The sequence below is a fragment of the Ictalurus furcatus genome, chromosome 1 (assembly GCF_023375685.1).
Source record: "Ictalurus furcatus strain D&B chromosome 1, Billie_1.0, whole genome shotgun sequence".
In the NCBI taxonomy this organism is placed as follows: domain Eukaryota; kingdom Metazoa; phylum Chordata; class Actinopteri; order Siluriformes; family Ictaluridae; genus Ictalurus; species Ictalurus furcatus.
Genome location: NC_071255.1, coordinates 17,044,285 through 17,057,689, shown reverse-complemented (window position 1 = coordinate 17,057,689; position 13,405 = coordinate 17,044,285). Strand labels below are relative to the sequence as shown.

At 40.5% G+C, this 13,405-nt stretch overlaps 1 protein-coding gene across 6 annotated transcripts in view; it reads right to left on the bottom strand.

Annotated features, from left to right (window-relative positions):
* Positions 1–13,405, bottom strand: part of sema6e (sema domain, transmembrane domain (TM), and cytoplasmic domain, (semaphorin) 6E) — a 142,578-nt gene that overhangs the window by 9,528 nt on the left and 119,645 nt on the right. For 4 of the 6 annotated variants that reach the window (XM_053629821.1, XM_053629805.1, XM_053629828.1 and 1 more), the window contains one exon: positions 8,874–9,026. The exons of 1 other annotated variant lie outside the window; for it this stretch is intronic. In XM_053629821.1, coding sequence (XP_053485796.1) covers positions 8,874–9,026 — 153 coding nt within the window. The remainder of the gene's footprint in view (positions 1–8,873; positions 9,027–13,405) is intronic. One more of the 6 variants, XM_053629835.1, reaches the window with a different exon arrangement.

Sequence of the window (13,405 nt, the reverse complement as noted above, 5' to 3'; positions counted from 1 at the left end):
CATAAGAGCGCATGAGGTGTGCAAAATAGCACAAATCTCATTATTAAAACACGTACACAATACTTCCTCCCATTCGTCTTCATTTTCAGACAACTTTCTCTACAATGTTAGTTACAACCAATTCCCACCCGCTGTCCACGCTTTTAAAAATATAGGTGCCACAAAGGGCTCTTTAGAACACTGCCAATGAGAGAGAGAGAGCCATTTTCATTTCCATAAAGTTTCCAACTAATTTGGAGACTGCTTGAATGATCATTCTCCAATACAAAGGTCTTCTATATAATGCTAACATTTGTTTCTTCATCCATCAATCTGAAAGTTTGTCTATGGCTTCACTGAAAGATATTTTCTGTCACCTTTATTTTTCAACTTTGTCTCACAATTGATACCACCCTTATTAGACGAGGCCAAAAATGTCCTTCTACCACAACACTAAACTGCAGTTCACAAAAAGAGTTGTAGAACAACTCAACACACTTGGACTGCACTGACTGTCCATTTCTGTATAATACAGAACCCTTAAATGGTTAGCACCGCTTCAACTCACCCTTCACACTCTTGGGCTTGGAAGTGTGTGCTTATGGAGTCTCGACAATGATCTACTCTTTTGAAATCCATTCTAACCATATACCATCGGGATGAAAGGATGTCATGCCACTCTTTGGAACTTCAGTATAAGTGAAGGGCCATAATCAACGGATTTTCATGTTTATTTAGTAGGGACAGGCAAGGACTGCTAAATTAGCCTAATTTTGTCTGACATGTTGGCTAATAGAACAATTAACAATCTCGGTCTCTCTAATTCATTTCATAGGTCATGCCTGTTTTGTCACTGAACCAATCCCTGGTGCATTTGGCACAGTGCAGTTTGGGAAGGTATGAGAGCAGCAATCAGACTTAAATACAGACCAAAACAACCAGGCTGCTTCTAACCAAAGCCGAGCGTGATTAGACTGCAGCAAGTCAAATCACCCTGATTTGACCCAAAAGCAGGATGTGAATGAAACATGCTGTTTATTGTTACTTGTGAGCAGCAATTTTTTTTTACATCGGAAAGGCAAACTATAATTTGGATCTGGCTATATTCTGGACGTCTGGCCTGAAGAAATGCTGGATACAGTTCACAAAACTGCTGATGTCATTATTTACAAATCATTTAGCACTGGCTCGGCGTTTTCCATGCTCAACTACGCAACTATGTTTCCAGCCCTGTCCCTTTCTACACACACTCCAGCAAACGTTTTCTGGTTTTGTAAAGTGTGAAACTGAACTCAGATACAGACCATTGCCTGGCACTGACGGCACAAGAGCTCACCGAGCTGCTCTTTTTACTTTATTCTTTTTGAGTAAAAATACTTAACTCATTTCACCCACAAGGTTGACTACTTTTATAATAAGAGACTGAACATATCACCAGAAGACCTTATTCTTTTCTTTCCCTCAGTAACACATTCCTTTCTCTCTCTCTCTCTCACATACACACTCTCTTTCATTCATATATTTTTTTTTAATTTTGAGATTCTGGATTTATCCGCGCTTCACTTTTTCCACAGTTTGTTATGTTACAGCCTTATTCCAAAATGGATTAAATTAATTATTTTCCTCAAAATTCTACAAACAATACACCATAATGATGACATGAAAGAAGTTTGTTTGAAATCTTTGCAAATTTATTAAAGATAAAAAACAAAAAAAGCACATGTACACAAATATTCACAGCCTTTGCTCAATACTTTGTTGAAGCACCTTTGGCACCAATTACAGCCTCAAGTCTTTTTGAGTATGATGCTACAAGCTTGGCACACCTATTTTTGGGCAGTTTCTCCCATTCTTCTTTGCAGGACCTCTCAAGCTCCAACAGGTTTGATGTGGAGCGTAGGTGCACAGCCATTTTCAGATCTCTCCAGAGATGTTCAATCAGGTTCAAGTCTGGGCTCTGGCTGGGCCACTCAAGGACATTCACAGAGTTGTCCTGTAGCCAATCCTTTGTTATCTTGGCTGTGTGCTTAGGGTCGCTGTCCTGTTGGAAGATGAACCTTTGCCCCAGTCCGAGGTCCAGAGCACTCTGGAGCAGGTTTTCATCAAGGATGTCTCTGTACATTGCTGCATTCATCTTTCCCTTGATCCTGACTAGTCTCCCAGTTCCTGCCGCTGAAAAACATCCCCACAAAATCATGCTTCCACCACCATACTTCACCGTAGGGATGGTATTGTCCAGGTGATGAGTGGTGCCTGGTTTCCTTCAGACATGAGGCTTGCCAATCAGACCAGAGAGTTCAATCTTTGTTTCATCAGACCAGAGAATTTTGTTTCTCATGGTCTGAGAGTCCTTCAGGCGCCTTTTGGCAAACTCCAGGCGGGCTGTGGCTTCCGTCTGGCCACTCTACCATACAGGCCTGATTGGTGGAGTGCTGCAGAGATGGTTGTTCTTCTGGAAGGTTCTCCTCTCTCCACAGAGAAACGCTGGAGCTCTGTCAGAGTGACCATCTGGTTTTTGGTCACCTCCCTGACTAAGGCCCTTCTCCCCCGATCGCTCAGTTTGGCCAGGCGGCCAGCTCTAGGAAGAGTCCTGGTGGTTCCAAACTTCTTCTATTTATGGATGATGGAGGCCACTGTGCTCATTGGGACCTTCAATGCTGCAGAAATGTTTCTGTACCCTTGCCCAGATCTGTGCCTCAATCCTCAATCCTGTCTCGGAGGTCTACAGACAATTCCTTGGACTTCATGGCTTTGTATGTGCTCTGACATGCATTGTTAACTGTGGGACCTTATATAGTCAGGTTTGTGCCTTTCCAAATCATGTCCAATCAACTGAATTTACCACAGGTGGACTCCAATCAAGTTGTAGAAACATCTCAAGGATGATCAGGGGAAACAGGATGCACCTGAGCTCAATTTTGAGTGTCATGGCAAAGGCTGTGAATACTTATGTACATGTACTTTTTTGTTTTTTATTTTTAATAAATTTACAAATATTTCAAACAAACTTCTTTCATGTCGTCATTATGGGGTATTGTTTGTAGAATATTGAGGAAAATAATGAATTTAATCCATTTTGGAATAAGGCTGTAACATAACAAAATGTGGAAAAAGTGAAGTGCTGTGAATACTTTCCGGATGCACCGTATATATATATATATATATATATATATTTTTTTTTTTTACACACCCCCCCCACAGAATCTCACAAAAGTGAGTACACCCCTCACAATTTTTTAAATATTTGATTATATCTTTTAATGTGACAATACTGAAGAAATGACTCAAAATAACTCAACACACAGCCATTAATGTCTAAACCGCTGGCAACAAGAGTGAGTACACCCCTAAGTGAAAATGTCCAAATTGAGCCCAAAGTGTCAATATTATTTGTGGCCACCATTATTTTCCAGCACTGCCTTAACCCTCTTGGGCATGGAGTTCACCAGAGCTTCACAGGTCCTCTTCCACTCCTCCATGACGACATCACGGAGCTGGTAGATGTCAGAGACCTTGTGCTCCTCCACCTTCCATTTGAGGATGCCCCACAGATGCTCAATAGGGTTTAGGTCTGGAGACATGCTTGGCCAGTCCATCACCTTCACCCTCAGCTTCTTTAGCAAGGCAGTGGTCGTCTTGGAGGTGTGTTTGGGGTCGTTATCATGCTGGCATACAGCTCTGTGGCCCAGTCTCTGGAGGGGGGGGGGGGGATCATGTTCTGCTTCAGTATGTCACAGTACATGTTGGCATTCATGGTTCCCTCAATGAACTGTAGCTCCCCAGTGCCGGAAGCACTCATGCAGCCCCAGACCATGACACTCCCACCACCATGCTTGACTGTAGGCAAGACACACTTGTCTTTGTACTCCTCACCTGGTTGCCGTCACACACGCTTGACACCATCTGAACCAAATAAGTTTATCTTGGTCTCATCAGACCACAGGACATGGTTCCAGTAATCCTTGTCCTTAGTCTGCTTGTCTTCAGCAAACTGTTTGCGGGCTTTCTTGTGCATCATCTTTAGAAGAGGCTTCCGTCTGGGACGACAGCCATGCAGACCAATTTGATGCAGTGTGCAGCGTATGGTCTGAGCACTGACAGGCTGACCCCCTACCCCTTCAACCTCTGCAGAAATGCTGGCAGCACTCATACATCTATTTCCCAAAGACAACCTCTGGATATGACGCTGAGGACTTCTTTGGTCGACCATTGCAAGGCCTGTTCTGAGTGGAACCTGTCCTGTTAAACCACTGTATGGTCTTGGCCACTGTGCTGCAGCTCAGTGTCAGGGTCTTTGCAATCTCCTTATAGCCTAGGCCATCTTTATGTAGAGCAACAATTCTTTTTTTCAGATCCTGAGAGTTTTCTTTGCCATGTGGTGCCATGTTGAACTTCCAGTGACCAGTATGAGGGAGTGTGAGAGCGACGACACCAAATTTAACACACCTGCTCCCCACTCATACCTGAGACCTTGTAACACTAACAAGTCACATGACACCGGGGAGGGAAAATGGCTAATTGGGCCAGCGGTTTAGACATTAATGGCTGTGTGTTGAGTTATTTTGAGGGGACAGCAAATTTACACTGTTACACAAGCTGTACACTCACTACTTTACATTGTAGCAAAGTGTCATTTCTTCAGTGTTGTCACATGAAAAGATATAATCAAATATTTATAAAAATGTGAAGAGTGTACTCACTTTTGTGAGATACTGTGTGTGTGTGTGTAATATATATATATATATATATATATAAAAATCCAGAATGTCAAAATATTACAATAAAGAATTTGTAATACATAAATGTCGACCTTCTGAAAAGTATGTTAATTTATGCACTCAATACTTGGTCAGGGATCCTTTTGCATGTATTACTGCATCAGTGTCGTGTGGCATGGAGGCAATCAGCCTGTGGCACTGCTGAGGTGTTATGGAATCCCAGGTTGCTTTGAGAGCGGCCTTCAGCTCGTCTGTATTGTTGGGTCTGGTGTCTCTCATAGATTCTCTATGGGGTTCAGGTCAGGTGAGTTGGCTGGCCAATCAAGCACAGTAATACCATGGTCAGCAAACTAGTTACTGGTAGTTTTGGCACTGTGGGCAGGTGCCAAGTCCTGCTGGAAAAGGAAATCAGCATGTCCATAAAGCTCGTCAGCAGATGGAAGCATCAAGTGCTCTAAAATCTCCAGGTAGACGCTGCATTGACTCTCGACTTGAGAAAACACAGTGGACCAACATCAGCAGATGACATGGCACCCCAAATCATCACTGACTGTGGAAACTTCACACTGGAATTCAAGCAACTATTCTGTTACCCCCCCCCCACTCTTCCTCCAGACTCTGGGACCTTGATTTCCAAATAAAATGCAAAATTTACTTTCATCTTCCCCATGATTGTGGCTGTGTACTGAACAAGACTGAGAGATTCAAGTCTCAGGAAACCTTTGCAGGTGTTTTGAGTTAATTATCTGATTAGAGCTCTTCTCAGGTGGACACTGGATTTTTGATTTCCATGAGCTGTAAGCCATAATCATCAAGATAAAAACAAAAAAGGCTTGAAATATTTCACTTTATGTGCAACGAAAAAAAGTTACACCTTTTGAATAAAATTATGGAAAAAAAACTAACTTTTCCACAATATACTGCACACACACACAGAGATACTACATCATCTTAATTTGAGTAAAAAATTATTTTGAATGTTTCTAAGAGTTCAGGTGCACTATATACAATAAAACTTTTTTATGAGTCTGCCCCAAGATAAAAAAAGTAATCACATATTAATCCTCAAATAGAGTCACTATTCCTTGTTCCACTCCATTATCTTTTTTTTTTTTTTTTTTAAATGAGGTCTGCTTTGTTTATATGGTAGGATAAAAGAAAATTACAATCCTGCAAGAGATTCTCATTGTAAGAAGAGCACCTCAAGGAATTTCATACACAAGTGAATGGCCTGATTGAAATACATGAGGAACTAAGAAACGGTCTTTGTGATTGAGTTTGTTCCTAAAAAAAAAAAAAAAAAAAAAAAAACCCATAAAAGCTCTGATGTATTAAATAAAGTGTATACCATCTCTGTCAGCAAACCGCAACACTGAGAATCCCGGTGAGAGTTTTGTATCACAACAGTTTTTAGGTTCATGCAGTGTTTGATGCATTATGCATGCAACAACTCAATTAAGGATATATTCAACAACTGAGGAAGCAGGAACACCACAAAAACAACTCTTCTTAATTACAGCACAAACTTTTAAACAAGGAGGAAATGGGAAGTGTTAGGCACATGCAGGTCATGTGTCTGGGTTTCCCACACTACACAGCTAATGAACGAAGCAAGACTGGCCCTCTTGGAGGAAGAGTGCCAATCAGTCAGAACAAAAACCAAAACGAGCAAAAGTGGAAAAGCGTGCAGGATACAGCAGGAGCAGGGCAGTCTACAGGAGCAGGAGATTCTACAGCAGTGCTTTTAACCCTGTTCTCCAACGACAGCCCAGAGAGAAAAAAAAAACAAAACAAACTTACCTCTAGCTCCAGCATTGTCAAGCTGAAACATGCAGAATTTGAACTGTGTTGCACTCGCATAGAGGTAGAATGAAGGGCATTCTGTTTCTATGCCTGCACTGCATTTCTTTGACTGAGCTCTGGGTTTACTTTGCCACACAATGAGGGAGAAGGGAGTCGAGGAGAAGAGGAATTGAGGACTGAACAGAAGGTCATTTAGTTTAGAAGAAACACAAGGCGGGTTAACAGCACGCTACTCCGCAGAGATCGGAGAGAGTGGGGAGGACAGGGATGGGGAGGAGAGGAGGTCAACAAGTTTGGAAAGAACAAGCGCATTACCTGGATTACACACTGTATGGACCCTCAGTTCACACTAAACCAGCAGCCATCATCTTTTATGCTCTTTGTGTGTTTTCATTACTTTATTATGTTTTTTTTCTTTTGCTGTAAACAGTTAATACAGTAATAACTGGCACAACAAAACAAGTCACTTACTCAAAGTAATAAAAAGAAGAAGAAAAAAACCTGCACAGCCTCTATTTTTCTCACTTTTTATTCTTTCTCACAAGGTATTAATAACCCCAGGGCCAAGGGGCTTTTTAACCGTTCAGCTCGAGTTCATGTCTGGTGTCCTCTGTTCTCTCTCAGTCTAATGAGCTCCAGACGCAAGCGTCCTGCTCCCGATTATGAGTCTAGCTTCCTCCTGCACACGCACAAATTATTGGAGGACAGGAGTCTACAGCGCACCCCGGTTCACTTCATTTGAATTCATAAATGACCTGCGAGTGTGTTTAAAATAGCTGTGGTAGCGAATACAAGCCACAGACACCTCTGGGCAGTAATTGGTGCAAGTTTCCTTTCTGCTGAAGCCTGAGGCATCATTATAGGTTATAGGTGGGTTATATTATAGCCCAGGTGGGTGTCTGGAACGTATAACAGTAAAGCAGACCTTAACCTGCGCTCCCAATTTACTCCTTTTACACATAATTAGCCCAGACTGAAACTAGGAATGAAGAACGTGTGTCATATTCTAAATGCATCAAAATGTTCTGAAATGGACTGTAATTTATAGCCTTATATTCCATTTATACTGCATAGACCTATGCCTTACTTCACTTTGCTTGTGTTTATGTTATGTTCACGGAGTTTATATATACATATATCAGAAATACGCAGTTAAAAAAAAAAACGGAAAATGGAAGTGATTTCAAGCAGGATGTCATGCTACTTTTAATGGGGTCCAGACAGAGAGTCTAATATTACTAATAATATTCTATTTGGCCAATGATGATTGTCTGATATATGCTACCATGTTAAAGCTGTCTCTCAGTCTCCAAACTATTTGCAGTTTCAGTTCTTCAGCCTAAGGATCAAACTAAAGGTGTGAGAAAGATTAAGGAAGCTGATAAAGACAGGCTAAATTACAGGATAAAGCAAGGTTTGTAGACTTCAGAACTGAACAGAATATCTTTAAAAAGTGAAATTAGTGCAATAATATATAATGTTTATAATCCTTTCATTTCACTCAGAGTTTTCCTCTCTTGGCATTTTGATATTCGTGCTGCCTGTCTCAGCTCGGCTGCTGAAACACATCACATTTTTTTTTTTTTTTTTTTTTATTAGCCAGTGCCCGTCGGCATATTTATTTGTTGCTGGTATTCTCATTACGGGTTGAGTGGATGATCATAGCAGCAACAGTAAGCGTGTATGAGAGCGGCACAGAGCTCAGCAGGAACAGGATTTATGAGCTCCTCTTCACGCAGTGGAGCAGCTCCATCAGGAACCATGGGTAAAATGCACCCTAACAGTTAAACACAACACATTATGGGATATTATGGATTATGAAAAAGAGAGAGGAAATTGCTGTTTTGAGATTTTAATGGTTAATCATCTTTCCTAGTGCGTCAATAATTTTGCATAATTTAAGCAATAAATATAGATCGGAAGTTCTCGGACAGCATAAATTGTTTTATACTTTCTAGAGAAAGGTCTATTTTGTTGTGGATATCAGCACAATGTACTTGCATTGAAAGATAAGGAAATTAGCTGAAACGTATCCTCTCTTGATGTTGCTTAATTATTAACAGTGTTTCATAAATACTCAAATGTATTTATTTATTTTTTCTAAAATGCATTACATGGTAGGATCCTTTTTCTGAGCACTACTAACACTGTTCAGTTACCTTTAATAATTAATTTCTTTCTTTCTTTTCTTTCTAGACATTCATTTAAGACATGTGCATGCCCCCATCATTTTGTAAGTGTGTGTGTGTAAGTGTGTATGTGAAGCTGAGGGCCACACAGCAGGATCCAGTACAGCGCAAAAGAGCTCAAACAGAAGAAACTAGAGAACCAGAAGACAGACAGCAGATTTAGAGCCTCTCGCTGCCCCCTTACCCTCCATCTCCACATTGATTGGCTCCAAGCCAGGGGAGCCCCGCCCTCCCCGCTCCCCCTCCGCAGGGTGGGTACCTTTCTCAGAGACACTTGGCCCTTTGGGCAGAGCTGGTCCCTGAATGGTTGGGCTGGCGCTTGTGGGTGAGGTCTTTCCTGTGGTTGTATTGGAAGGGGGCAACAGAGTAACCAGTCAGTCAAGTCCTTTAAGTGCATCATATTAACATAGAAAATTTTTTTTTATGTTTGTGTCAATATTCTGTGTACATGCAGCAAAAAAATGAAGTAGCTAAAACATCAAATTAAAAAACATCACTATTATTTTTCACCGCTGAAAGCAGTCCATATGAATGTGCTTGCTCTGTCTTCAGGAAGTGGTTCATGCTTGTAACATTTTAAATGTTTTCCTGTCTCTCTTGTTCAAAGGCAATCGTTCCTCCCAGGGGAATCCTGAAAGGTTCTATGTAGAATCCTATAACAGAGGGTTTCCCTTTCAGAAAAGGTACCAACTGAAAGCCCTTTCGAAAGCCACAACCATTAACCTTCCAAAGAACCATTAAGGAGTAAGAGTGTAAAGATAATTTAAGTTCACTATAGCACCAGTAGCAGGATCACGTTGTGGTGTTATTGCTGTTGGATCACATTGTTGATCCAGCAGCCACTTAGTACTTAACAGTAGAATGTTAAGTTTGACTTTTACAATGATTTCACACTGCAGCAGTGTGAAGCATTCCTGCTCTGCCTCCCATTCATGTTCTGTGGATGGGGCTTGTGGGAGTGAGAGCAGCACAAAGAAGGCGCCGTAGTAACTATCTCCTGAATATGTGATAACAGTATGACAAGGACTGAAAATCACTTTGCAAAAAAAATTTCAGAAAAAAAGTCACAGATTTAAACTTTTAATTCATGCAATATAAAAAAAAAAGAAAATAGAAAAAAGGTGTGCGCGTGCACTCAGCAGGACATTTTGAATTTAATTAAGTTTAAGAAACACGGGTATAGCCTAAAGCATTGGTACAGCGTGTTCTATTCTCCATTTCATTGGGGTGCAGATCTGACCTAAAACTCCTATACCTATTTTCTCTCTGGAGAGCTTGAATCACTTAAAAAAATTTTTTTTTTTTTTTTTTTTTTTTTTTTTTTTAAGAGACATGCACCCAAAATGGCTAACTGTTGGATAAGGAAGTTTAAACTTTGGACACTTGTAATACAGCCAATTTAGGTAAGCTGTAACCAGCAGTGTGTAAAATGATCATAGATTAAAACTTTGGCAAGTGATGCAGAAAAACATAACACTACAGCAAACAGTAACACTAACAGTGATATAATATTGCATCTGATACAAACAAGAAAGACTTCTACAGTGTTATACATTTACTTTTCAATTTCAAAATTTGTCATATTATATATATATATATATATATATATATATATATATATATATATATATATATATATATATATATATACACACATACACACACACACACACACACACACACACACACACACATATAATCTCCCAAAAGTGAGTGCACCCCTCACATTTTTGAGTTTTTTTTTTTTTTTTTTTATACCACACCGTGGTATTGACTTTGGTATCGAGGATCATGTACTTTTGGTGGTACCGACTACTAGATTTTTGGTATCGTGACATCCCTACAAACCATTTTACTCCCTTCCAGTGTCTCTCCATTTTAAATTTGCACAAGTTTGAATTTTACATAGCCTGACACTCGGTAAGACTTTGAGGGCCTCCCCATCTTTAATACTGCAGCAGTTCTGGCCAAAAAAAAAAAAATTCCATGTTCTTTAGCCAAGTCTGCTTTAATTATTGATGCTTTGATAAAGTTCCTATTCTCAAACCCTGAGTGTCCTTGAACCCAGGCAAAGTAGAAGGACTCCCATGATTGACTGGTGGTTAATGAACTCCCTTTATGCTGTTTCCATGTAACCAGGCAGTTCACCAGCTGCCACACACACGCACAAACATGTGTAAGTCTATCTTTGTGGGGTATTTCCATTAACTTGTGTGTTAAACACCCTCAACATTAACCTTAGCCTCATTAGACACACATGAAGGCTGTAGTTTTTGTTAAAAAAAAAAAAATTAAAAAATTACCAGCCAAATGGCCTCACAACATCGTGGGGACATTTGGTCCCCATAAATGTATAAAAACCTGCTCCACATACACACACAAAAAAATTGCCAGCTCATCAGGCTTGTTCCAATCAGGTCTGTTAGCACGTTATCTGCACCAGGCAAATGGTGCCTGCGCACTGGGGGAGCCGAGGCTGGCATGCCAGCACAATGCTACAAGGTTTAGTTATGTATACTTTCATTCAAACCTCTGGCTCTTTACACCACTGGGAGGAAATGGCAGAATAAGGTGATGGTGACTGAGAATACCATTGAGTTTCATTGTGTGTGCTGCTGACAATGTTAAAAACAGGCTACCTTTTCTCAATGGGGCTATGTTATCAAATAGCACTGAGGTACAGTCCCCTCCAAAATCATTGTAACAGAAAGGCCAGGGTTAGAGATCAAAAGATGAATGACAATTTCAGCTTTCATTTCCTGATATTTAATTTCCTAATAACACTGAATTTGTTGTTGCATATCCCTTGCTTGCAATAGCTTCATTAACCCACTGACATCACCAAACTGTTGCATTCTTCTTTTGTGTTGCTTATCCAGGCTTGTAGCTTCTTTGTATGTTTTGGGTGGGGTAGGTGGAGGGTGGGGGGTGGGTTCTCCCTTCAGTCTCCTCTTCAGGATGTGAAATGCATTCTCAACTGGGTTAACGTCTGTTCATTGACTTGGCTAATCTAAAACCTTCCACTTTTTTGCCCTGATCAAATTCTTTGGACTGAGTTGGCAGTGTGTTTTGGGTCACTGTCTTGCTGCATGATGAAGTTCCTCCCAATTAGATTGGATGCATTTCTCTGTAAATTGGCAGACAAAATGTTCCTGTAAACTTATGAAATCATTCAGCTCCTACTATCATGAGTTACATCATCAATAAACCTTAGTGATCCTGTTCCAGAAGCAGCCATGCAAGCCCAAGCTACGACACTACCGCCACTGTGCTTGACTGATGAGCTCGTATGTTTATGATAATAAGCAGATGCTTTCTTTCTAAACATTAATCTTGGTTCCAGAACTTTTATGGCTCATCTCTGTATTTCTTTGCTATTTCCAATCTGGCTTCCTGATTCTTACTGCTGATGAGTGGTTTGCATCTTCTAGTATGGCCTCTATATTTCTGCTCTCAAAGTCATCTTCAAATGGTAGATGGTAATACCTTCATCCCTGACCTGTGACAGTTCTTGGTGATGTCACTCTCTGTTGTTTTTATGGTTTTTCTTCACAGCTCTCTTAATGTTGCTGTCATCAACTAATGTTTTCCTTGGCCAACCTGTTTGATGTTAGTACACCAGTGTTTTCTTTCTTTATCAAGACATTCCAAATTGTTATACTGGCTATGCCCAATGCTTGTGCAATGGCTCTGATTAATTTCCCCTCTTTTCCCAGCTTCAAAATGGCTGGCTTTTCTTCCATAGACAGCTCTTTTGTCGTCATGTTGGTTTATCCTTTTGAACAACAAATGCAGTCTTTACAGGCAAAACCCAGGGCTCAAACCAAGAATAGATGTTCAGAGCTATTAATTGTTTAAACAATCAATTTAACAGGACACAGCTGGTAACAAGAAACACCCGTCAGTTTCATGTTCCAGTATTTTTGATCACTTGAAAAATTGATGGGTTCAAATAAAAAAGCTCCATGTTCTAAGTTGTTCAACACATCTAGATGTAAATATCAGAAAATGAAAGCTGAAATCTGATTTATCATCTCATATTCATCTTTTGATCTCAAATCCAAATGTCTATCTATAGCAAAAAAAAAAAAAAAAGAATTGGCCTTGCCGTTCCAGTACTTTCATAGGGGACTGTTTGTGTGTGGGAAAGAGAGAGAGAGAGACAAATGGAGGAACAGAGGTCTGAGTGTGTAAAGCTCAATAAGGGGCTGTTTCTCTGCATTAAAATAAATGCTCTGTGCTATGAGCTTTGTCACAAAATGAGAATAAACAAACACCTGGTAAGCTAAATAAATAACATTGTTTTATGAACCTCTACAAAAAGCTGTGGCCGCATGAGACATGAACAAAATGAATCAGTGGAGGAACTTCCATCTCTCCACCTCACTCACCCCGACTGACACTACAGCATAGAGGTGGACACCTGGTCTGCATCTTTTCTTTGTCACATTTACTGAGAGACTGCAACAAGCTTCATGAATGCAGAATAGCTTTTTTGTGCAGGATGTGAGCGCTGGGGCCGATATGGTAAGTAATTCTCAGCTGTCCAACAGAATAAGAGACTCGATTGTGTGTGTGTGTGGGTATGCGTGTGTGGTATGTTGAGCTGAATGGAGTTACGTCGGGAGACAGCAGCAGTGCTGTCCGTCTGTCAGAATGTACTGTTGATGTGCTTCAGGACAATAACTCTGAGGCCATGACCCACCTGCCAATGTG